Raw genomic sequence first — 24,008 nt, forward strand, 5'->3', positions numbered from 1 at the left:
AAGTGATTTTAAGAACATAAGTCCTCTTGCTTCCTGGTAACTATTTAAATATCTTCTCAGAAAGAAAGAGATTGAGCAAATTTCAGAGGCAAGCACGAACCTAACCTTAAAGTACGGGCTGCCACATGCACTAATTAAACACGGAGAGGCAGGGGGGGAGCAAGTGTTATTAGTTATTGCATCATGTCATGATACTGTTTAACAAGTGCCTTTTCTTGTTTCCTGGGCCTCCGGTGATAGATGCTCATGTCAACAACCTAAATAGGATGCAAGGGGACTGCAAGAAACAGCACAACTTCAGTGAGAGAGCATTTCTTGAAAGACCCACAAGAAATACAGGATCTAATCCCTTCTCTTGCATCTGCCGGAGAGGACGCAGCTGCGTGAGTACATCTTGTGGAGGGCAGAAGCTATAAGAGACCTTCTTCCTTGGCCCACTGCAATAGGTTCTATTTCTAAAAACTCATGAAGATTTACACTCAGCCACAATCCAGACCCACTGTCAAACTCTGCACCCATTAGCAGTCTCCTCCTCCTATTTCTAGGACAAAACGAATCCCAGCATGTTCTCTGTGTAAATCATCTACAGACAGATATGCTTCCAATTTAGGTAAGTGCCTTTCCTGCAACTCAGAGCGATTGAAACCAATTAATCTAGAATCCTTTATAAGCTTATCTGCTTCTGCAATGATGTCCTGAGCCAAAGAAAAAAAAATTGTTAAAATATTTTCTGGTATTTCACTTTGAAATAGAATTCTTGAAACATTCTGGCCAAATGAATGTAAAACACTACTGCAAATCTGCACAAAGCAAAGCTAAATTCTTACTCTAGATCAGTTCCAACTGTTAGCACTAAAAACACAAGCTATTACACTGGAGCTGCAAGGAGCACCAGGGATGTAACCCCTCTAATCATAACCAGAAGCAGCAGAATGGCTGAGCTGTTAACTCAGGACAGGAGATGAATGGTGGCCGTTACTCCACAGCCTAGCACCCTTCGTTAAGAGAAAAGAATAAGAGCTAGGTGATGCAATATTCACAAAGGTTTCTGGACTATAAGCTTTGTGATTCTTAATTGAATATTTGGAACCATGCCACTGTCACTACAGCCAGTAAGAAAAGGCAGGCAATGCAAAAAAGGGGAAAAAAAAATTAGTTGCTCAACTGTAATCATACTAATGGCAAGGTATAGAAGAAAAACATTAGAAGAGAGACTGTGTTCAAAGTGGCAGCCAAAATACTGAAAACTCGTTGTACCATTCCAGTATTAAAGCCCTTTCTACTTCAAAATTCATTATATTCTAATTACATACAGCATTTATTGTTCAAATATTTTCATTGTTTTTGTCTACAGTCCTCAAAATAAATTAGCTCTTTTGGTAGAGAGGGATTCCTTTTCTTTGCTAAAAAACTTGGGCCAAGATGTTCATAGAGAATTAATGACATTGCGTGTCCAAAGTCAGACTCAATCCCTTGCAAAATGTGAGTGAAAGAGCCTTTCCCAGCTGGCAAGTCCACCCTGTTTTGTACAAGCACAAGATGATTTTGTTTGAACCAACTGCTTGCATCACCTCTTTTTCTGTTGTCATCCATTCCAAAGATTTTACAACCTTGCAACAATAGATGGTTTAATTTCATGCCAAGGCCATCACAGTTATTTCTACTAGAGATCTGACTGGTTTTAATTCTCTTAAGATATAACTGTATTACAAAAAACCTAAGAGAAATGCATTAGTCACCCCTTTAATAACAACATCACATTTGAGGCTTCAATGAATGACAGTAAGGAAAATGTGCAGAAACACTCTGCTTTCTAGGATAAAACCCATTTTGTTCCAGAGACAGACAGTGAGGACCTGCCTTGCAAAGGTCATCAGATTAGCAGCCATACAACCACGTTATCTGAAACTGAAGCGCTCCACAGTGGTCTGGAGATGAAGATGTTTATGTCTTTTGTATTAGGGAAATACCAAGAACAACTTCCATAGTCAATGTCTTATTCACAAGAAGAGGATTTGAAACAGTCCCAGCTTCATCACTGAGAAGAGTTTAATATCTTTAACTTTATTTTTTTGGCTAAGAATAAGAGGGAGAAGGGACTGTAATACTTGTATGTAGCTCTCATTTACAAAGGAAACCAGTTAGTTCCTCGCTTTGGGTATGAACTCACCTGTACGAGTCTCCATCTCTGTTGTAGTCACACAATAGATAGTCTTTTCCTACCACCTTATCTCGTGCAATCTTCAATGGCTGATCAACAGAGGAGAGGAGGTCTTCACAGAGGCTTGGGACCTGATGGTTTGGAGAAAAAAAAAAACAGGGAGAGAAGAGAAGGTAACACATTAAGGTTAAAAGAGACTGGCATCCCTAAGAACAGTTTTTGTTATTAATAGCCCCCATCTGACCCAAAGCCAGAAACCCTTCAAAAAAAAGGCAAGCTGCACTTAAGTTACAACACAATCCTATGCTCCCACCTCCAATAATTTCAGATTTAATTACCTAACCACTAGTGTGGTCCAGTACACTTAAATATATACATTCTCGATGTTAGCTTCTTGCCAAAGACGGCCAGTAAAGCGATTGTCGAGGACTGATGAATGAAGGTAAATATTTATAATGGAGTGGAAACGAGGAAGCTGCTAAAAGAATACGCCATCCATACGCTAGAGCGTATTTTTCACAAGCTCCCACTCTGGGTAGAGTTTAGAATAGTTTCCAGGCATCTGGCCAAACATTACCATGTTGGCTAATAAAAATACGCGTGTGTCTGTATGTGTGCACATATAAAATCAAACACATCTCCTACACAGGTAGCTTTTAATGGATTCATAATCCCAGCTGTCTCCCTGCACTTCATGTGGAGAAAGACTACAAGATCTGCTTTCAATGTGGCAGAGAGGCTTTCATGTGCTGCAAAGAGAGGAGATGACATTTTGCAGCCTGAAGCTAGAGCGAATGCAAGCACGAGCAAATCGAGCAAATTCCATCCTGGGGCCTCTTGCTCTGGAGCTGACGGCAGACCCGTTATCAATATCAATATTCCTACACTGCAGGCTTTGGCCACGCTAACAGCTGCGTCCAGGAGCTCCGTCTCCCCCATAGATACCTTAGGGCATGTGCAGCAGTGTGCACCAATCCATCTGAGGGTCGATCAACAAATCATTCCTGGAGCTATTATTGAACAATTAGTGTATTAGGCATTTCCCCTCAGGAAAAGCGTTCCAGATTTCGCTGCAAGGGAAAGGCACTAAAATAAAATGCCCTTTCCCAACAGAAAGTTGGGAACGCAACAGGATATAGGACAATTGCTAAGTTCTTGAATCTGTTGGTGACAACATGCTAATACAGAAGATAAAAGAAATAATCAATGTGGAATCTCTTCTACATTTCATTCTACATTGTAGAGATGAAAACCTGATTGAGAACATGAAGACAGAAGGCAATTGAGGGTAAAATTAATCATGAAGTGATGAATTCACAGCTCATAAGAAATGAAAAGGGGAGGGAGGAAGAAATAAAGAAAACATGGAAATGTGCTTTCTTCTCTTCAAGCCACTGATTAAGTGAGCTGGTTCGTGTAATTCCAAAGGAAAGAAGCTTAGAGGAGAAAAAACAAATGAGGGGTGCAACATCTCCCAAAAGCATAAGGACAAACTATTTTAATGCACTAGATGTGACATAGGAGATCAAACTGCCTGAAACAAAAATGTTCCTAATCCCAAGTACAAGGCAGTAACATACAGAGGATATTAAGTCAAAGTAAGCAAGGACAAATATAAAACAATATGACTGAAAAAGACCAAAAAAACCCAGAAAGGCCAAAGAACAAAACAAGATGTGGCTAGCAAGAGACCCAACTCCTAACCCACCCAATCACCCCATAAACACACAAAAAAAATAAGAGGAAAACCAGGAAATGGTTGGTAAAGTTACCAACAGTGCTGAAATACCTGAAATGTTAGTTTGAGGTATTTTACTTTGGTCTATAGATACAGCAATGTGGTAATGAGTGCTAACTGAAGAGCCCAGATTAAAGAGCAGGGCAGGTAAGTATTTATATAAAGTTAAATGCTTCTCACTGACGTTCATCATTTGATACTTGGAGACCTGGCTGAAGCAACCTCAAAACCATTTTACATTCACTGAGTAAATAAAAGCGGACAGGAAGCAAGCAGCTTTTAGGAAAACCTTTACTTTTTCTCAAAACAGACAACCCTAATACTCCACGGAGCTGATACAAATCAGCAGTGTCGTGGCCCGAGTTAAGTGAAATGATGTATCTGTGCCCATGAGCCCATCTGGTTCCACTTTGTCTCTTCCTTCGCTTCTCCATTAGCTACTAATTTTAGGCTGACTCTTCAGGCAGAGAGCAACTTGAGATGACTGCTTCAATTTGGGATCCACACACAAGACGACCCAAAGCACCTCATCACTAAGAGCTATGCTCCGTGTTGTTCCTAAGAGTAACCAGCTGAATATATTCCTTCTTCTTGGCTGCTCCTTGGCCAGCTGCCCATCAGCAGAGAGATAAGCGTCTAGGAACAGCCTCCTCACTCTGACGTGAGTTCAGAATGAGTAATGGTGATGAAAACACAGTTCGGAGAAATGTGGCGTTTTTCCCAGTCTCTGTTTCCACCGAATTTCTTTGGGAAAAGCCCTACGCTACACGTGTGCTGAGGGAGCACGAGAGGTCTCGCTGCACAGTTCTTCAAACTCAAATGTACATAACAAAGCATTTTGAGAAGAAATCCCAAACTCAAGACGGAGTCAATTCCCCTGCAGAAAAGATCCTAATAACCATCTGAATTTAAGACCTTTACAAAAATCCACTCAAACAACTTTTAAATTTAACTTTCTTTTAAAAATAGCACATGCCTAGCGTGGTGTTTCCGTATTGCTCAGTGGGAGAGCACAACCTCTTATTGACTACAAGGAACCCTTACATTGTTTTTAAGATGCAATCTATTTAATTTCCACGTAGTAATGGTGAACTCTGGATGATTTGGTAATACAGATAATCATGAGCACGGTCACTTTTGCAATTTCTAAGAGCTGGGGCTAGTCTTACGGCCATAACAGTGAACACATTATATCATATACTTACTAGAATACAATATTACACTATAATACTCTATTATAATAGCGTGCTATATGCCCATTGTCTCTTTGGTACAGACACTCTACAGGACTTCAGGCAATATATTCTTTTCTCCTTCTCCTTCTTTCAGAATAAAACAGGGAAGAAAACCCACTCATCTACTTCAGAAGGATTAGAAAATTTCAACAGTGTTTATAAAAAGAACAGAGATATCCCAGCTGATGGAACTACTCATGAAATTCTGATTATCAGGAAAACATCCAAGTGTGGCACAGTTACCCCAAAAGAATAATTTTTGTATCATTTATTACAGCAACTTTCAACAGCTGCTGCTCTTCCTTTCTAAGAATGAATTTACAAGATTTATGCACACAGGTCTTCCTCTGCTACGCTACAAAGCTGCTTACAAGGCAAATGCAGTAATTTGAACAAGGTAATTTGCAGCTTTAAATACTTCAGCTACATGTTTGTGAGACTATTTGATTCCTTCTGAATTTAGGTCCTTTGCATTTTAGAACATGCAATGACATCTGGTACAGCCAGGCTAAGGCAGCTGCTGCAATCTAAGCACCAAGCAATCATTTTGCATTATGCAAGTGTCTTTCCTTAAATTCCTCCCCATGTCAAGTATTGAACCTTCCTAAAACATTTAAATTACTTCTGTGCACATTCAGACTCTTGCAGAATCCAGTTTGTATTTATAAAGAAAACATCCAAATCTTCTGATCCCAGCAAAGACAGTTCTGCTTAGAAGACCAACCGATCCTCTGAGTTTTCAGCCTGAAACAGTGCATTTGCATTGTTACCTTATCTTATTGGCTTGTTCTATGGTAACTGGGAAGCCAAAATGCACTTAGGTGCCTGAGTGCATGCCCCCAACTATCATTATATAGGGAACTTTGACTTAACACAAGAATTAACCCAGTCTCCAGGCCAAATAGAGAAATGCCCAAGCAGTGATTTTGTCCAATTAATCACTGCACTATAAATGTCACTGCGGTGAAAACATTGAAGCTGTGAGGATTGTTTTATAAGCAAAGACTGGGCTCCCATCTTTATTTCCACACAAGTTTTTCCCACTCTAAGCAGTGGAAGGTCGAATGTAGGATACAATCTTAACCTTGTATCTTTAGCTAAAGGCCGTCACTAATTTGATTTGGTCCACAGCGTACTCTGGACCCTAATGCACCCATGTTTCCACAAAGAACCAGTCAGTCATCTATTATGGTGGTGGTCATGGAGCAAGACCACCCTCAACGTAAATTAGAAAAGAAAAAAAAGAATCTCTGCGGGTCCAGACTCAGCTGTTCAGCCTGGAACTGAACAGCAGCATCATTCAGAAGCACATACCATGCACCAGGGCACTGTGTGGGATTTTTTTTTTTCCAGGGAGATATACAATGAATGTGTAGTACAGAGGAAAGAAAAACTGAATGAAAAGTGAGTTAAACATACTCTCCTGCATGTTGAACAAGGATTCTGTTGTCTCGTGTAACAGTATGCTCCATCCGAGCAGCCAGGTATGTGGACAGTGCTTTAATGAAGTCAACTGCTCTGCTATCAAGACAAATAATCTCTTGTGCCAAAGGCGAAACTGTACACTTCTTGGAGTGGCTAACCTAATAATCATTCTTTCTTGACTCAGTTTTTGGTAAAGGAACTTATTACCAACTAAACAATTGTTTCCAAATTATTTTTTTTTAAAATATGATTAAACAAGCATCTAAAAAAGTTTAGAGGAAACAAGAAACAGTACTTCAGCTCTTCATGTCTTACGTGCATTCCCCATCCTTGCTTTGATCATGCTGGCTGGATTGCATCAAATTCTGCACCTTACATATTCAGGACAGTTAATATTTTGGCTTACTAGCCACTCAACTGCAGTATAGTAATGTTGTTTTCTTCTCCAGACTTGACTGAGATGAATCATGTTTACAACTGAAACAGCAATATCGTTAGTGTAAGGTTCTGTGCTTGGAAATGGTCTTTTTCCATGTTTATTCAGAGGTCAGCGTGTACTGACCTCCACAGGAACCTTACGCACTGGAAAACTATGCTAAATGCAGCAAAATTAAAGATGAAACACATTTTTCCTTAAAGAATCAGAAGGGGGATGAAGCAAGCTTCAAAAGATGAGCAAAGGCAGCATTCAGATCCATTTGTCTTGCGAATTTGCATCTATAACATGCAGGTATCTGAACACACACGTGACTAGAACAGTTTTTAATTAAAAGCCACATCCAAACAGGAAAGTGAGTCTTTTAATTGCATGTGAACTCTTCAGACTCGATTTTTCTTTTTTTAAGACAACTTACATCATGACAGAAGTGAACAAAACCACTGTCCACGTCGCCTGGGGAAATCGCTTGAACGCAAAGAAGAGCCCATGCAAGTTACCCAGCGCTCTTGCAAAACAACCATTCTGGCACACGACCCCCCTCCAGCTCGGATTCTTCCCCTCCGGGCCAGCATCTAATAAAATATTATTATAATTTTTCTGAGTCATTCCACAGCCTCAGAATTTCCTGTTCCTGCAGAACACAGACACAGCCTAACGGATGTTGTGGAAACTCAAGAAGGAAGCCTGGCTCCACTCATCTTGGGCCTAAAACCACTAGTAAAGTCACTCCCACAAATCCACACATTGCTAAACCTTAATTTGATACATCAGATGTCCAAGGGCCACACATTCATCAAGCTTTGTTTATTAAATGACACTTAAATGGACTTTTGTGTTCAAGACCAGATGTAATTGATATTGGAAACAGCTCAGCTTTATTCAAGTATTTGCACTGAATTCCAGCACTGCAAGAATTAGCAAAAAAAAAACAAAATTAAAACCAATCAGCTTTTCTGGAAAAAGGCAAACGTTAACAAGATTGCAGATCCAAGTTTTGTCTAGTTAGCGATGTCATAGCTGAAAAATTACATTAATTACAGAATTTTTCAATTCAGCTCAAGGAACTATGTTTTAAAAACTCTGAAAGGTGACTACCGTTCACAAAACAGGATCCTTGGCATTCTTCCTGTGATCTGCTGGATAAAATAGGGCTTTTGCTAGATTCAGCATTCTGTAACTTACTGAGAAACAAAAGCTAGCCATCTGGCAGGCACAACTGGAGTGCCCTAGCCTTTGACTAGTGACCTGCAGGTGAAGGCTTCTGTATCTCGTTACCAGTCACAAGTCCCATGAGCCATCACAGCATATCAATATCTTGGGAAGTCTTGACTATTTGTGTCAAGAGCCCAGCTGGTGTTGGAGATATCCAGCAACAATTAAGGGATACGCAGAGGTATGCTCTCTCCAGCGATGTTGCTATATCCTACCTTCTCTCCCATCTTTAGAAGAGGTTAGATTGTTTTCTAATTAGGATTCAAGCTCAAGTGATTCCCCCCCACACCCCTTGAGAAAGATATTTAAACAGACATTTTAAGGGTCTCTAACACCAGCAGTGCAGTGGCAGGAGCCTGGAAGAAAAAAAAGGCACAGTTTAGGCTTAAAAAGAAAAAAGAGTCAGTGAATATGAAGCCAGAAGTGAAATTAACTTTTACAATCTCATGCAAGTAAGTGGAGTTGCTAGCTCTAAGCCAAGTATCACATTAACAATTTACATATATTAATTGCTATCTCCAATTACCATCAAGATATCCAGAGGTAATCTTTTCTACCTGGAAAAGCTCCTGCTTACAGCCACTCACCAAATGGAAAACTGGCTCTCAACAACCATAAATTTATTCAGAGAGCCAGAGCCCCTTTCTTTAGCCAATAATCCTTGCGTTAGAAACCCGACTGGCTGCTGCTGGCTTAGAGCCTATCACACAAGTCAACGAGTCCAGGCAGAACAGCAGGTCAAAAACTCAGCTCTGAGACCATGAGGCTGTCAATGCACTTCTGTTTCCACCCTTTTCAAGTTTTCACTGGGTCTGATTTTCTTTTCTTAAAAGCATCTCCTACCTTCACTAGATACTCAGCTGGCCATCTGCATTCAATTATTTTATCTTTCCCCACGATACTGCCTCGGCTCTTGGACCCAAAACACAAAAAGCTCCAGTCACATTCTCATGTTCTTTATGGCCTGTGCAGCCCAAGCACTGCAGTCTTCCTGGGGATAAGCTCTCTAGCTTCATATATCTTCAGTTACTAAAGGCACGCAAGCAGCTTTGAGACTTGCCTAGAGGCACACTAGCTGCATGAAGCAAGGTCCTGAATGTTGTTCAAATATTTCAAAATCATAAGTTTATACATTTTAAAATTCAACACTCTGGGACTTTCTAAAAAGTAACACATTCTACTAAAAATACTTAAGCATTCTCCTGTGATGAGAAAGCAAAGATGATCACCTCCCAGATCTTTAATTGCAAACAGAGCCTTGAAAAATAACCAGTAAAGTTACTGACTGCTGTATCTATAAAGAACTCCAGCTTTAATTCTTCCATGGCACCATAACTTGACTCGGTACTTCCAGAAAGCTTTCACTGTGGGGAATAAATTGAGTTTTATTTGAATATCAGTCTTACTGGGAAAAGAGAGGAAGAGTTGTGGCTGTGAGCAAACCCCACTCTCCTGGCAAGTCTGCTTGTCCATTTTGTGAGCCAGTTGTGTGAGGATGATTCTCCATCCCCACTTTATGCCAGCCATCTGATTTTTGTGAGTCAGCTAGATTTTTCATCTAATTTATATTATACACACACAGGCAAACATCCAAATTAAACACTCAGCAGGAAGCTCATACTTGCAAAAGGAACCTGCTTAACTTTTGCTAAGATTGAGAGCACATCAACTTCCACACTCAAGTTAAAGCCATCAAGACAATCTTGTCACAGACCCCTTATTTGCTGCACATGGCCCATGAGCACAATAAATCCAACTTCCATCTTCCACCTTTCCCAGAGATGCACCCCCATAAGACACGTCAGTGAAGCTGTCTTGCAAATGCACCCGAAAGGATTCTGGAGGCTGTGACCCCAGCTATCACTCACCTGCCCTGTTAGGTGTGCTGCCAAGGTGTCCTAGGAAGAGATCCTCCACAACAGCACTGCCTGAAAGATGATGCCTTCTTCGGGACCTCTCTTGGGAAGAACACAGCTAAAAGTACATGGGGACTGACTTACTATACAACTTATCTTAAGAGAAAGGAAACAGGAGGACAATCCTCTCTGATTGCTCTGATCTTTCAGTACAAACCGTTTAGCCACTCAGAAGTGAGCTCTACCAGCTTCCTTACTTCATGCCACTCTGATTTCCATGACCCTGAACAAGATCTCACACTTAACTGATACCAAGAAACATTTCCATCCAGAAAATACCCTTCATATTCTGCTTCCAGCAAGCGATGAGAACAGATGTGATTCACAACTGACTTCTATGAGCAGCACAGTGTATCAACAGCAGCGACTTCTGGATAATGTGAGGCAAGAAGGAGGAGAGACGGTATTTATGCTACACAATTAAAATCTGTATTAAGTTATAAGTGCTATCACTTGGCGTATCCTCACGACAAACACATGTAAGAGCAGTGCAATCACCTTTACTGCTTCTCTTATGGGAGCTGCTTTACAGCTCGGACTTGGCTGACAGGTAGATGCTCCAAGGCTTCAGTTACCCCAGTTTCCAGAGGAGCTACACAGAAAACTATTCTAATTTAAATTAGTTGTCCTTAAAAATGTATGTGCCTACGCTAAAATCTTTTTGTAGAGATTTAGAAGTCCTCTTGTACATTTTTACAGCCTCTGAGTAGTCTATTTACAAATAATGACTAATTGAATTCCAACCAGAGCATTCCATGCCAAGGCACATTACCAGCACCACGCACAGCTTCTTTCAGGCACGACTTCTGGAGTCCCGTGATTGACAAGGTCTCTAATGAACTCTAATTGAAGACTCGGCAGTCTGAAGAATGCAACAACAGATGTGGTAAAAGGGCAAACCAGAAACTGTTTTGCTAATGAATGAAAAGTGTCTGGTCTGATGAGGGCCAGTGACCCAAAAATTCTCTTCTTCCACTCACCCTTTTACTTCATGTTCAAGTTTGGACCCTTTCCCTTGTCAGCCCAACACGTGGGGGCAGTAATGTACAGTCTTGAATATATTCCATATACTCATATTGGCACCAAGATGCTCTTTTATTAAAAAGCAGCAGCAGAGCGTGGCTTTGACAGAGTAAGAGGGACCTCAGGGAGGGAACTTAGTGCCGTTAGCCTTCCCAGCAGGAATACAAGCCTGGGAAGTAGATGTCAGTTTCTCACTATATTAGTTTTGGAAAACTTTTTACATACAATGACATTTCTAAGTCATTTTCACCTCCTTTCAATGGATCTTAAGCAAGCATCAAAACAGCAGCTACACTCATCAGTCTGGAGATCAATTCCTATAAAAAGGCTATGGCAAGCTGAGCTGCAAGTAATAACCTACACTTCACACTAAAAGAAATTATGTGGGACTCTGCTTCATGTCTACTCCAGCACAGCAGTGTAATGAAGCAAAGAAACCCAGCACAAAGGAAGCAGAAGTCAGGGTGCCATCTTTTATAATTCTATCACAAATTTAATGAACCTGCTCATGCTCATCATGCATATGGAGTCCGACCTTTTACTTCAAGGAGGTTACTGTCTGGTAACGGTACAGGAAACAGAATAAAAACATCAGCTGTAAAGGTTTGGATGAAACTTGCCAAAAAAGGTCAAAAACCTATTTGCTTGAGTCTGGCTTATGATGTTTTTGGAACGATTACAGGTGGCAATGCACACACTGCTCTCGTCTAACTAGAGTGTAGACTTCAGCCTCATGGCAGGCAGGCTGCGAGTGGGCTGCAGAAGAGGTCTACAGATGTCTCAACAATAAAGAAATCATACTGGATTTAACAACTTATTTCACCTCTACCCCATAGAAGGGACTGCAATGACCAGTGTGGGAATCACACAGACCTTCCTTCTAACAAGCATCATTCAAACCGGTCTGTTTCATGTTACACTTCCAATATGAAAAGAAGCCCAGTGAGCGTGTTGCTGATGGAAAGCATGTAGAGCACTAATGAGCACCATCCAAAAGTAATTCCAACATTTAGAGGTAACCAGCAATTTTCTGAGTCATTAAAAAAACCTCATACCAATTATACAGTCAAGCTTACCATAGCTCCCCAAACAACTCGTTGTTCTGAATGGTCCTTGGAGCTGCTCAAACCCTGATATCCATTTAGTCCTCCAAATTTCATCAGAAACCCAACCATGTCACACCAGATCATATCAATGATTTAGTTATTCTGTGTCCTACCTCCAGCAACAGCCACAAAAATGATGCTTGAGGTTGCCAAGAGTTTTGGTGGCACAGATGTAGCCAATTAGTAAATGGTTTCAAGAGAGAGAAATAATCCCTTCCTGCAGGGAATAATTTCTTTCCTGACCCACAGAGCTTTCTTACCTGTACCTCAGCTTACGTAACTGAAAGCAGTATTTAAACAGAGTTTGATAAATTTAAGTCAGCCACAGCTTTTTGACCATGGGACTCCTCTCAAGTTCGCTAACACCAGCTTTAATATCACTTAGTAACCTCCTCAACTAAACTTTTACCTGATAAGCAGCTGCTCTTCTGCACACAAAGATGACAAACCGCTCGGATGCAATTTAAACAATTTAATTAAGAGGCAGTGATTCAAATAGCTGCTATGTGCAGAACCATCAGATTTCTAGGGTCTCTGACAAGGTTTGTCAGCATCATGCATAAAATTCAGAGCTGCCACAGAAAAGGGATGTAGTTCTCACTACAGGTAAGAGGAAAGGCTAAGTTCAAGCTCTAACAGCCCTGTTGCAGCCTCAATGTCCTCTGTCTGCAAAGATTCAGAAGTTCAGGTCAGAAATAAGCCATATATTTAGACTGGACAATAGAAACAAGTTTTCCCAGCTGCCCATATAGTAGGTTCTATATAAATTAAATCCATATTTCAGTAATACTTTAAGTTACTCCAGAGGCAACTGTGCCACACCATTTTAAGGGACAGTTGACACTAGCCAGCCTATTATTGCCCAATTGTGTACCATAGGATATGAAACTAGTAATGAGCTTATGCGCCCTTCTTAAGTTAGTTTTCTTCATTAGTAGTTTTTAGAAGGAAAACAAATGTTTTGGGGGCAAGCAGGAAACAGGTATTGGGCACAAGATGGCTGCCCAGGGTTTTATTTTGATACTCACTGGACTGCAGAGTACCTGATATGGCACAAATTATAAATAGATTTGGGTGTTCTCCAGAACCCCAGTACTCTGACACATTCTGTCTCAGTACCACCTTTGAAGCACGTGCTATAGCACATCCACTGCACCTACCGCACAAGTCCTGTGTCAAACTACAAACAGGCAGGTAGTTTATCAGGAGACGATACGCACGTACAAGGGTACGCATCAACCTTGTATAAACTGTTCCAAATTACTCTGACTAAGCAGCAGCCTCCAAACTGGTGATGACTTCAACAAGAAAGCTGCTAATGACCCTTCATCTGAAAGCGTGTCCATGCATACACATAATACCTTTCGGCTTGCCCAAAATAAACACGTAGATTCTTGACATTGTTTGTGCAATTGCTGTATTCTTCAGCCTTGCCAAAAGACAAGGAGAGAAACAAATCACCACACCTCTGAGATGCTTCAGAAAATGTTCTTACATACCAGATCTTTGTCACACCCAGGACTCTGGACATAACTTGGTTAGAGCATCCAATACTCACCAAGTCAATGAGGTCACTGAGATTCTTCTCTATCTGCTGCGGAGGCAGACGCCTCATCAAATCCAAGGCACAATCCAGCTGCTGGTCACTCTGCAGAAACAAGAACATCCCTCCGTCACAACATGCACAGGTCATACATCCCATTTACATACACAAGAACTGCAGCGCTTGCCAACTCCTCTGATATGATAAATACAGTGCCTAGTTCTAAGCAGCAGCATTTTTTATATTAATACAAATAGATTTCAATAAAGTTCAGTCCCATTGATCACAGATTACTGACTTGGTATTGCAAAAAGTGTTCTAGACTATGGATTTAAGAGCACGGTTTAAATTGGTGTCATGCTGCCAATTTAACACCGTGCTGTTGGTGGAAAGGAGTCCAGCCCTTACCTCACCAAAACTTTTTCCAACACTCATGCAAATGTTTAACGCATTGTTTTTCCACACTATCTCAATAACAACTGGGTTAGGGAACTGAAAGTTCCCTCCTGAAGCAGTTTTAACATTTCCTTATTTGTATTGTGCTATTCAGCTTGAGATACCAGTTTCCAAGACAAATTCTGTTCCAACCCAGAGCTCCCTCTCCCTCTTTCAGCTTTATCAAAAAAACAGAATGACACACGCACGAAGTATGATCCACTATTTCCTTCTTGCTACAAAATACACACCAAAAGCTGCCTGTATCTGAGAAATCAGGGACTTCAGTTATCTCAAGAAATCACAGCAACATACTCCAAAGGGCATATTGCAGCTGGTCTCACTTCCAATTCTGACACAAAAAAAACACACTTAAACTTCACTTCACAGACAGAAAATGTGCAACAGACATTACCACAGACACCTGATGAGCTGAGCCATGTTCTTACCATAACCTTTAGCTCTCCTTCACCAACAGATATAGCAGACACTTTCCTGCAAGCCTAACAGCACCCCAAATCTGCACGAGCAGAAGCATTGCCAGTTTGTTTTCACTGTGCTTCTTCCCCTCCCTTTCTCCTTCTCCATTTCTAGCCACCCATATACAATGAGCTTAGCTTTAATTTCTCCCTCCTGTGTTCTGCCAAGCTCTAAAAGTTTTATTTAAGAAAGGCTTCAAAACTAAAGCAGTTACATTATCACATTATTCAAGTAGCAACCCCCAGGTCAGGGAGAAACAGGAAGCAAAGTTTCCTGCAATTAAGCCATACCCTAGCAGTGAGGAAAGGAGGGAGCTCTCAGTTTAGTAGACATCCATTATGAAAGCTGTTCTTAAAAGGTACTACCCATTCACTATCAGAAGATAAATATTTTACAGCCAGCAAGTCAGACTGCCTGGTCTGGGGAGATTATATATTTATTTCTCACCCAGTTCAGGTTATAGGATGTAATCTTTGCAAAATATTCCAGCTCTACAGACAGTTAGACATCAACTCCCATATATCTGCAATAATCTCCTGAAGATTTGAGCCTTCAGCCTGAAGAGCAGGATGCACTGACACCAAGAACAGAAGATTATGACAGTCATCTGTTGTGACTGCAGGAGGACACATTGAAGTAATGTACGAAACCCCCCACGCTCTTTTAAATACTTGGATAACGTGACAAGCAAATCCTTGGCTGAAATGAGTCTGGTGTGACATTATTTATTGTGGAAAGTGACCCCAAATCGATCACTGAACTATCACCATATTCACGCATAAAAGTGATGGCCAAGCTTTTCAAAACTTTTTACTTATCTTCATTAGATGGTCGGGGAAGAGAAAACTACTCACTTTTTGCTACTAACCTTTCAACCCCCAGAGAAACATACTATTTAGATGGCCTATGTCTGCCCAGCTCCAACAGCCAAGCTCAGGCAGGGGACCTTTCTTACCAAGTATTGTCTTTACCTCCTGCTATCCCTTACGTCAAGGAAGGAAAGCTGGCATGTGGTCACCAGGTCACGCTCCTCACTTTGGGATCGTGGGAACACCTACGGAAGTGCTCCGTCCTCCTCTACCAGCTGGAATTGTTTAATAGACAAAAAAGCCTAGGGAAAGATGATGTTAAAAAACCACCACTAAAGCTGCAACCCCAGAGTAAGTGTTTTACAGTGTGACAATTTTGAAATAAACTACACTGGATGAAAGAGTATCTACATTTGCAGTGTTTTATGGACTAACCAAAAGAACTTGGACAGACCATTTTTACAACAATATGTTCAATAACATCTGTAAAAAGACATGAGCAAGACCGTTTAAGGCAGAGATCCTTAAAGGGGCTCAGACACGGCTGGCATACATGGCTGCATGCAATGGAAAAACAAAAATATCCAAGCACATACTAACAGTAGATTTTTCTGGTATCCAAGAGGTAAAAGCAAGGCTGAGCATCACGACTCTTCAGTTAAGAGATCGGCTTGCCAGCAGATCTCTTAAAGCACTGAAATAAAGACAAGTTCTGCTGGTTTTCTGTTCCTAAATCTGTGGTTATACAGTCACTCTAACCCAGCATAAATCCGTGCTGGCACAGTCGAAAAGGCAATACAAAGCACACAGATTACAGAGCGAAGTGGTACCTTGTGGCATTGGCTATATCTGGTGTGTCCTAGTTCAGAACTGAATGTGTAATTCTTTTGCTTCTGGTTCTTTCACTGTAGGTGAAGTGAGGTTTTCAAAACCAGGTCTGTGGTCAAATACATCCTTTGGTTCCAGACCTCTGCCGCAGATGGAGTAGCTAGAGTAGCTGTAGGTACTACATAAAAGAGATGGGAACCTCATCCAAGGTGCCAAAACCAGCAGCACATGGTTCCCTAATTTTATAGAAGAGTGAACGCTCCAGGGATGTACCACCACTGCAATTTTGACAGTGGCATGTTATTAAGTGACAATTAAAAATCCCACAAAACCTTCACACAACCTGTGTAAGAGGAAGGCGTTCTTCAGGAACTCAGGATATATGTGACCTACCTCACTACAGTTGACCCAACCTACTTGTCTCTACGCTCTTAACTTCACCTGTTCTGGATTTCAATTTGCTTAATTCTCTTGGAAAATTGCATACTGAAGACGGGGTTTCTTAACAGATCTCCAGATAAAACATTTCTACAGAATTCTTGCCTTTAGACATGGAGAGGCTTATAAACCCCTGCTCACTGAGAAGGTGATTAGACAGGCTGTCTCCCAGTCTGGGCTGCTCTCGAAGCCAAGTTCTTTGAGGTTGCAGGACTTAATGATCTTAGTGTTTACTTGATATGAAGCTGTTTTCCACCATTCCTCTGTTTCATCCTGCACAGAGCTGCTGTGGAGGAACAGGGAGTTCAGACACAAATTCTAAATGAAGTTTTATTACAGCGCAAGCCACTGAAGGATTTAGAGATCATAGGAATCTCAAAGACTGAAAATACTAGCTTAGATGAAAGCTCCTTAATAAGTTTCCTCTAAAGATGTTTGGCAATCTAGAATCTCCACTTAAGCATCTGCTATAGTGTTCCCCTGATACTACCACAAGGAAAAATGTTAAGAATATATCTATAGCAGTAGTTATGTTTGTTTGCCTTCCTTTGCCTACATCTGCTCTTCTCTCAAGTGTCCCTGTCGTACTTAGCCTACTTCCAAAAGAGAAACCCTCTCTGAACAGCTACAGTTCTCTGCCCATCTAGGCACTCGGTGTTGAGGCTCAAATAAAAACAAATAGCACTCAAAAAAAAAAATCAGTTGTATAAACGTGCAGTTGCACAGAGGCACAGCTGTATGCTTTAATTCCAGTCATACTGTAAGCAATATTGTTCAAAGGCTGAGTATGGGCAGATGTTGTTCAATGGAGAACACACAAATAAAAAACCCCAGAAGTTACTACAGGTATGCAAACTGCAAAAATTAAAACAGGCAAAACACTGAACTTCCTTGACTCCCACTTGTCATGTCCTCTAAACCCCACAGCTCCTTAGGATGAGGAGGACAGGGCTCAGGAATAGCTGGCACTCATTCGTGGTCCCCTGCCAGGATACTGTATGATGGTAACACCAAGCAACAAGAGCTGACCCAAGATTACGCAAAGCTGCAAGCAAGTAAACTACTTCTCACGCAGTTGTTAACAGTTCACGGCACCCAAATGTGCTCTGTCAGACCAAGGTAATAAACCATACCACATTTGCATTATATTCTGCACAGAATTGTCACCTGATAAATGAGGTTATCATAAGCCAAGATACACACCTAAAGCTGTTCAAACACCAGTCTCTGGCAGAACCAGTAACGCTTCACAGCAGCTACGCTTGTTTGCTTTTTCCAACAGACACTAGAAATCTGATGGAGTCGCTACCTACAAGTATTTTGCACTTATTTTTAAATGGTATCTTTACACATGCATTTCACTAAATACACGTACAGAAAGTCACAGGCTTTATTCACAAGCTTTGACAACTATGCATTGCCAGTTACTTGAGATTTGACCTATACTGTGGGTTTTAAGAGGGTTTACGCAAACCTGCAGCTCTACCCATTTCAAAGGCTAAGCCAGACCACTTGAAAGGAGGTAAAAGATCTCATTTCAAGCTCCCAGCCTTACAGTCAGCAGGAATTTGCTTCTATTTATCACAAAGACCTGCGGATTTAATTCCCTGGTCTTCACAGCTTTGTTTTGATAGCTCCTGCTCATTTGACTATGTTATTGCTGAGCATAAACAGAGTTAGGCAGTTTCTTCAAAAAGAAAACCAGGCTGGTTTCACTTCTGTATTGTATTTCTATATTAACACTGCTCTGAGCTAACTCCTGAACCAAGAGAAACCAGCTGAGGCAGTTCAGTGCTACTGCAGTGGTAGCTTCTCCCTATTTTAGCCCTTTCTGGGAAATAAGCCACTTGGGCTACCAAATCTTTCCTGCAAACATAACACTCGTACCCAAGGCATGATCGTACTACCTACCCCCTTTCCTGTCTGTGATGCCAGCTTAGAAGAATTGCACGACTTAAAAATTACTTCAGCAGTTATGATTAAGGCAACAAAGCCACACGTGGAATAAGAGCATTCATTATTTGGCCCATGCTGCCCATGTTTGGCCCTGAAACGCCACAGTTGCCAGGACCCTGCAGCTGGGTTATAACAGATCAAGCAAAGGTCTTCGAGCTGCTTCGCGCACAAGTTTTGCTCAAGACTGGCATCTGTAAAGTTATCCCAATGTAAACTACAAGCTGGCATCTCAATTTTCAGAGAACAGAAATATAAGACAAACACCTGAAGGGACACCAAAAATAGAACGTTTGCTCAACTTACGCAATTTGAAGCAATCACACATCAGATCACTTTGGTCGCTGGTCAGTTTACAAGCAAAATATCTTCGTAAATTAATCCAGGGCCAGAAGTACACCACCAGCAAATCACTTTTTTTTTTTTTCCCTTCCTTTTATGTTGCAGACATACCCCAGATTGTAAATCACATTATTTCCTGTCAGGTCTCCCAACAGGAATGTCTGACTAATGCTTCAGTTTTGTGGTACTAAAACACTAATTTTTTTTTAATTGAAACAGATACACAGCTTCCCCTCCTGCTTGTCATTTTAATCCTTGCCAACTTCCAGAGCTGAAAAGGCAGAAGACTCCCTTTTCACATTACACAATAGGATAGTATTACTGCTACAAGCTTTAGCAAAGGGTTGAATTATTGTAACCCCTGTGTAATAAAAAGTACAGTAGTGTGTTGAGTCGCAGGTTTCCCTTCTCAGCTGTCAGCATTCACTTTTTAGGATATTAGATGGGAAGGGGAATAAATCTGTACTGTCTATGAATCCCAGACAAGTTCTGCACTCGTGATGTTTCCATCAGCTGCACATATTCCTCACAATCTGTTTTTCTACATAATTTTTCCCTTGACTATTAACCCTCTTCTGGCAGATCCTATCTACAACCATTTGTAACGTACTTATAAATCATGGCTTCCTGACAGCAAGGCGTACTAGCAGGAGAACCAGCAACAGCGTATTTAAGAAACAGTCAAACATAACAAAACCTGAAGATACATTACGCCGTGGATAGTTACAAACAAACAGGTCAAAGATTACTAAAAGAACGTGATGCTGATGCAGACTCCATTCTCCTTCTCTTGAACTACTTCTAGCTTTGTCTGCTCTGGTTAGGATGGGATCCATCTCAACTCTAGAAACAATTAGCTAGTGAATTATAACACACTGAAGGCATTTCCATCCAGTAGTTTCTAAATAAACCAGAGCTGCTGGCATTACTTTATTAAGAAGCTCAATCTCATGGAACAACTATTTGTCAAGATGTTTCACATCTATTGAGAAAAAACTAACAACCCCTGATAGTCTGGAGCAGGCCATTTGACTGGAATTCACTAATTGCTTTAGAAGTAAGAATTCAGCATGTCCTGGAGTATGTTCTGCAGTAAGTTTGCACTCCTCGTAGCTGTTCTTCGACTGGAAGCATTTCAGTTCCTGCTAACACATCTACAAAGGTGTACAGTACACAGTGAAAAAAATTAACATTTACTTGGCACCTCCTTCCCAGCAAGGATGTACTTCAAGACAGCAGATACTTGCATCTACTTTCAGAACTAATTTACCATCTATCACTTTAGTTTATATAAATTCCAATGCAAGTCTCTGTCACCTGTCCAATGAAAAGAGCCACTAGGTACAAAGAGAAGAGCAGGATGGACCAACAACAAGGCTTTCTGGGAACAGGCTATTCATCCTGACCTTTTGCCACCATCACTAAGGATTTCTGCACCAGTGTTTGTCTTCTGGGTAACAGAAACAATGTTTTATTTATTAAACTTGTCATTGAACACGGCAATGTAATTTACTAGCTTTCATCTGGTGCCAAGAATTCCAGTGAAGCATGAAGTTTGCAAAAAGTCATTTCCCAATAAATCATGGCATCAAGTGAATACGCAATCTATTAGCCCCACATGAAAGAGTAAAATGGGGACAGCGGTAAAATGGCTACGTAGGAAAGTTGCACAGATGGCAAAAAAGCATCGCTAACTTCTAATAAATGGGATTAAAGACACTGAAGTTGACTGTAGAGCTGACCACCTTTGAAAATTAACATTAAGAGATTTAATTAGATTAATGCTACTGCACAACAGGGGTTTTTCCCCATTTTAAGTTTGAATTTAATGTAAAATAACATTTTCTTTGTTAGATATAACTGCAGATAGGAAATCTTAGCTAAACAAAATGAAAAAACCCTGTTACAGCACAGCACCGGGATATGAGAACTTGTCCCGATTTTGCAAACACTTCATACGGAAGCCTGTAACATCTGCCTAACAGTTTCACTACCAGAACAGATGCGGGCTTGAGCACAAGCACTCACATACCCCCAACAGACAGACATGCACACACAGTCAGCTTTACCGACAGTGTAACCATTCAGTGCTATTTAATGCATCAGGTAACTTCAGATATTTCCCGGTGACTCAGTTCAACACCCCACTGCAATCATTTTCTGTAGCTTCACAAACGCTCTGGCATACACTAAGGGGTTTGTGCACTCAAGTCTTGCTTTCTAAAACCTGTGAAGCTCCCTCCTAACCACCCTCCTTTCCCCACCGGCTCGCTCCCTGACCCACACCAAACACAAGATCGCTGCCCGTGCAACAGGAAATCTTCTTCCTGACCTCATCAGCCCCCTTGGAAAAACGCCCCTTCCCTCTGCACCGTCCTTTTGTACCCCTCTTAGCTTCAACCCTGACCATGTATCCCAAATTACTGGTTAATGCTCTCTCATTCCCATCCTCCCACTTTGTTATTTCATTCTTTCTCTGCAAACCTACTACTGACTGGCTAACTAGGTTAGTTCAGTCTTTGAAATGAGCTAATGCAGTAGGTCTGTGGTGGTTCATAAATCTAATGACCTGTTTTTCAGAGTCACGTTGCCTTCTTGCCTTCCATTCAAATATTACTGAGGAAGCGCCCAAATCAGTCCCTAGAGAAGGGCTGCTTAATTTTTACAGGGGTCAATTATTTTTTTTTTAGATTGAAACCGTAATTACTACAAATACAACAGCTCTTGAGATTCAACACTGCCATTTGTCATCCTGAACATCTGCAAATGCATTGTTTGGGATGCTTTCTTTTAATCCTGTTAATGCTCGATGATCTTTCCAAAATGCTCTTTTATTTTACATGCTGCTTGAATGAGCCTGGTCACAAAAGCATCAGAAGAGGAACTGCTCAATTCAAACGGAGGATTTTTTTCTTGCAGAAACAGCCAAGTTTGGCAAGTTGGTCCTGACAGATCCAGCTTCTCCTTCCAGTCAACTGCAACCTGGATTTTTTTCATATGAGGAGTTACATCAAAAACACTGGAGAAAGTTCACATTATTATAGCAGCAGGAAATATACTCTACCACCAAGGTGACAACAAACACTGACATGCTTACTGAAAGCATAACGAACACAAACATTCAGCTTCACAAATTCAGTATAATGCTTTTTGCCAGCCTGTTTGCAGAGCCCCCGTCACCCCACAGCTCACAACCGCCTGCTTTAACAAACACAGCACTTTCCAGCGTCCTGAAGTCTAGTAGCCAGGGCTGTAAATTCACGAGATAACTCTGGCAAGTAATCGGATGCCTGGCAAGGCAGAGAGGTTATCTAATTAGCCCTCATCCCTGAATGTACTCCGATTGCCTAAAAGGTCACAAAAGTAGGTTAATATGCCTTTCCCTTGTACCTAGCAAGACGGACCTTGCTGACTACACCGCAAAGCTTGCAAGGTTCAGCTTCATCCAATGGATTCAGGGCTAAGGATTTCAAGTTTTAAACTAGGAAGCTACTGGTTTGCCTACATTTAGGCCGTAATACCACACCTCTACCTAACAAGATATTCATTCTCCCTGGAATTCCTTCCCGTGCTGTAATTCCCAGGCTTGCCCATTCTTTCAGTCTTTCTATGCTTTCCTTGTCGCTTATGAACATCTGACCTACCCTCAAGTCAAAATTGCAGACAGTCTGTGCGATCTAACAATACATCTAAGTTCTGCAAAACTTTTAATAAATTTAAGTAGTAGAGACAGTTTATGCAGGAGCAGTGCTTCACATAACACACGTGCCAGTTTCAATCCACCTCAGATTTCTCCTTCAATTTAATATGAAGTTAATACTTATTCCATTTGGCCAGTTTTCACCTTAGCAAGCTCTCAAACAGCTCTACCTGTATTCAGGGCTACGTGAAAGCTGTATTTGACCGTCCAGTGGAACACTGGCAATACTGAGCCAAGATCATTCCTGTTCTTAGTGTTACATCCAAAACTCTGTTATGACCCCTAAATTTGCACAGCGACAGGACTGGGTGGATAAATACAGCCATTAACTGCTGCGGTCAGCGTAATGCAGCTGGTATTTTACCTCATTCCTCCATTTCATGGCTCTCCCCTCCTTTGAATTAACTCACCAAAAGACCCATCTCTTGTTTCTTGAGCCCGTCTCAAATTGCAAGCACGGGTTATCAGTCAGCCACCAATCACCTCTGCTAGCAGCAAGCTTTTTTTAAATCCTGATATTTACCAAAGCAAAAATAACTAGGGAAGGCAGGTAACAGGACATCACTTTCAAACTCAGCAGTTTGTCTAATGGAAAAGATAGAAAGTATCACCTGAAGAAATGCAAACAGAATTCCCTCAGAGAATACAGAGTATTTTATTCATGGTGGCTTTTATTGGTGGCTTAAGGCAACCACTAAGCTTATGTCTCCAATGCAGCCTCAACCCTTTTTCCTTCCGCACAAAATCCTCTTACTTAAGCGCTGTTTTCAGTCTTGTCCAGCTGATGCTGCTAAAATTGTTAGATCCTGGGTTCTGCTTTCACCCAGGCTGGGAACCCTCCCACTTTGCAACAAGGACGTGATTGAAATCCCAAGTCAATGCACCAGGAAAGAGCTCAGCTTCACTTTCTGTAACAAAAAGACATGGAGGACATCCCCTCCACACTCAGGGAAACAGCACCAGCAAGGACATGCTCTGCGGCATGGCTGCAAACACTTGGAGTAATGTCTCATGGGTTTAAACCAAGAGTCAGGACTCCTAAAACAACCCTGCGCTGAAAAATAACACAGGCTACGCTGATGAAATATAAACTAGTAAGGTTTAATTTGCATATAGCAGGAATAAAGTATGTAATTTATGAGAAGGGCAACCAGATAAGTCAAGTGCGTGCAAATACATTGTGTAATTCTTCGGCCCAACTTGGAAGCGGCAGCACAAAGAGCAC

The 24,008-nt window shown here is 41.2% G+C and overlaps 1 protein-coding gene across 1 annotated transcript in view; it reads right to left on the bottom strand.

Annotated features, from left to right (window-relative positions):
* CAPZB (capping actin protein of muscle Z-line subunit beta) overlaps window positions 1-24,008 on the bottom strand; it is a 59,222-nt gene that overhangs the window by 29,912 nt on the left and 5,302 nt on the right. Inside the window, exons 2-3 of the mRNA XM_068414772.1 lie at window positions 13,814-13,903; window positions 2,171-2,292 (exon numbers count right to left, since the gene is read on the bottom strand). Of these exons, the coding sequence (XP_068270873.1) occupies window positions 2,171-2,292; window positions 13,814-13,903 (212 nt within the window). The remainder of the gene's footprint in view (window positions 1-2,170; window positions 2,293-13,813; window positions 13,904-24,008) is intronic.

The sequence above is a fragment of the Nyctibius grandis genome, chromosome 17, assembly GCF_013368605.1.
Source record: "Nyctibius grandis isolate bNycGra1 chromosome 17, bNycGra1.pri, whole genome shotgun sequence".
Lineage (NCBI taxonomy): Eukaryota > Metazoa > Chordata > Aves > Nyctibiiformes > Nyctibiidae > Nyctibius > Nyctibius grandis.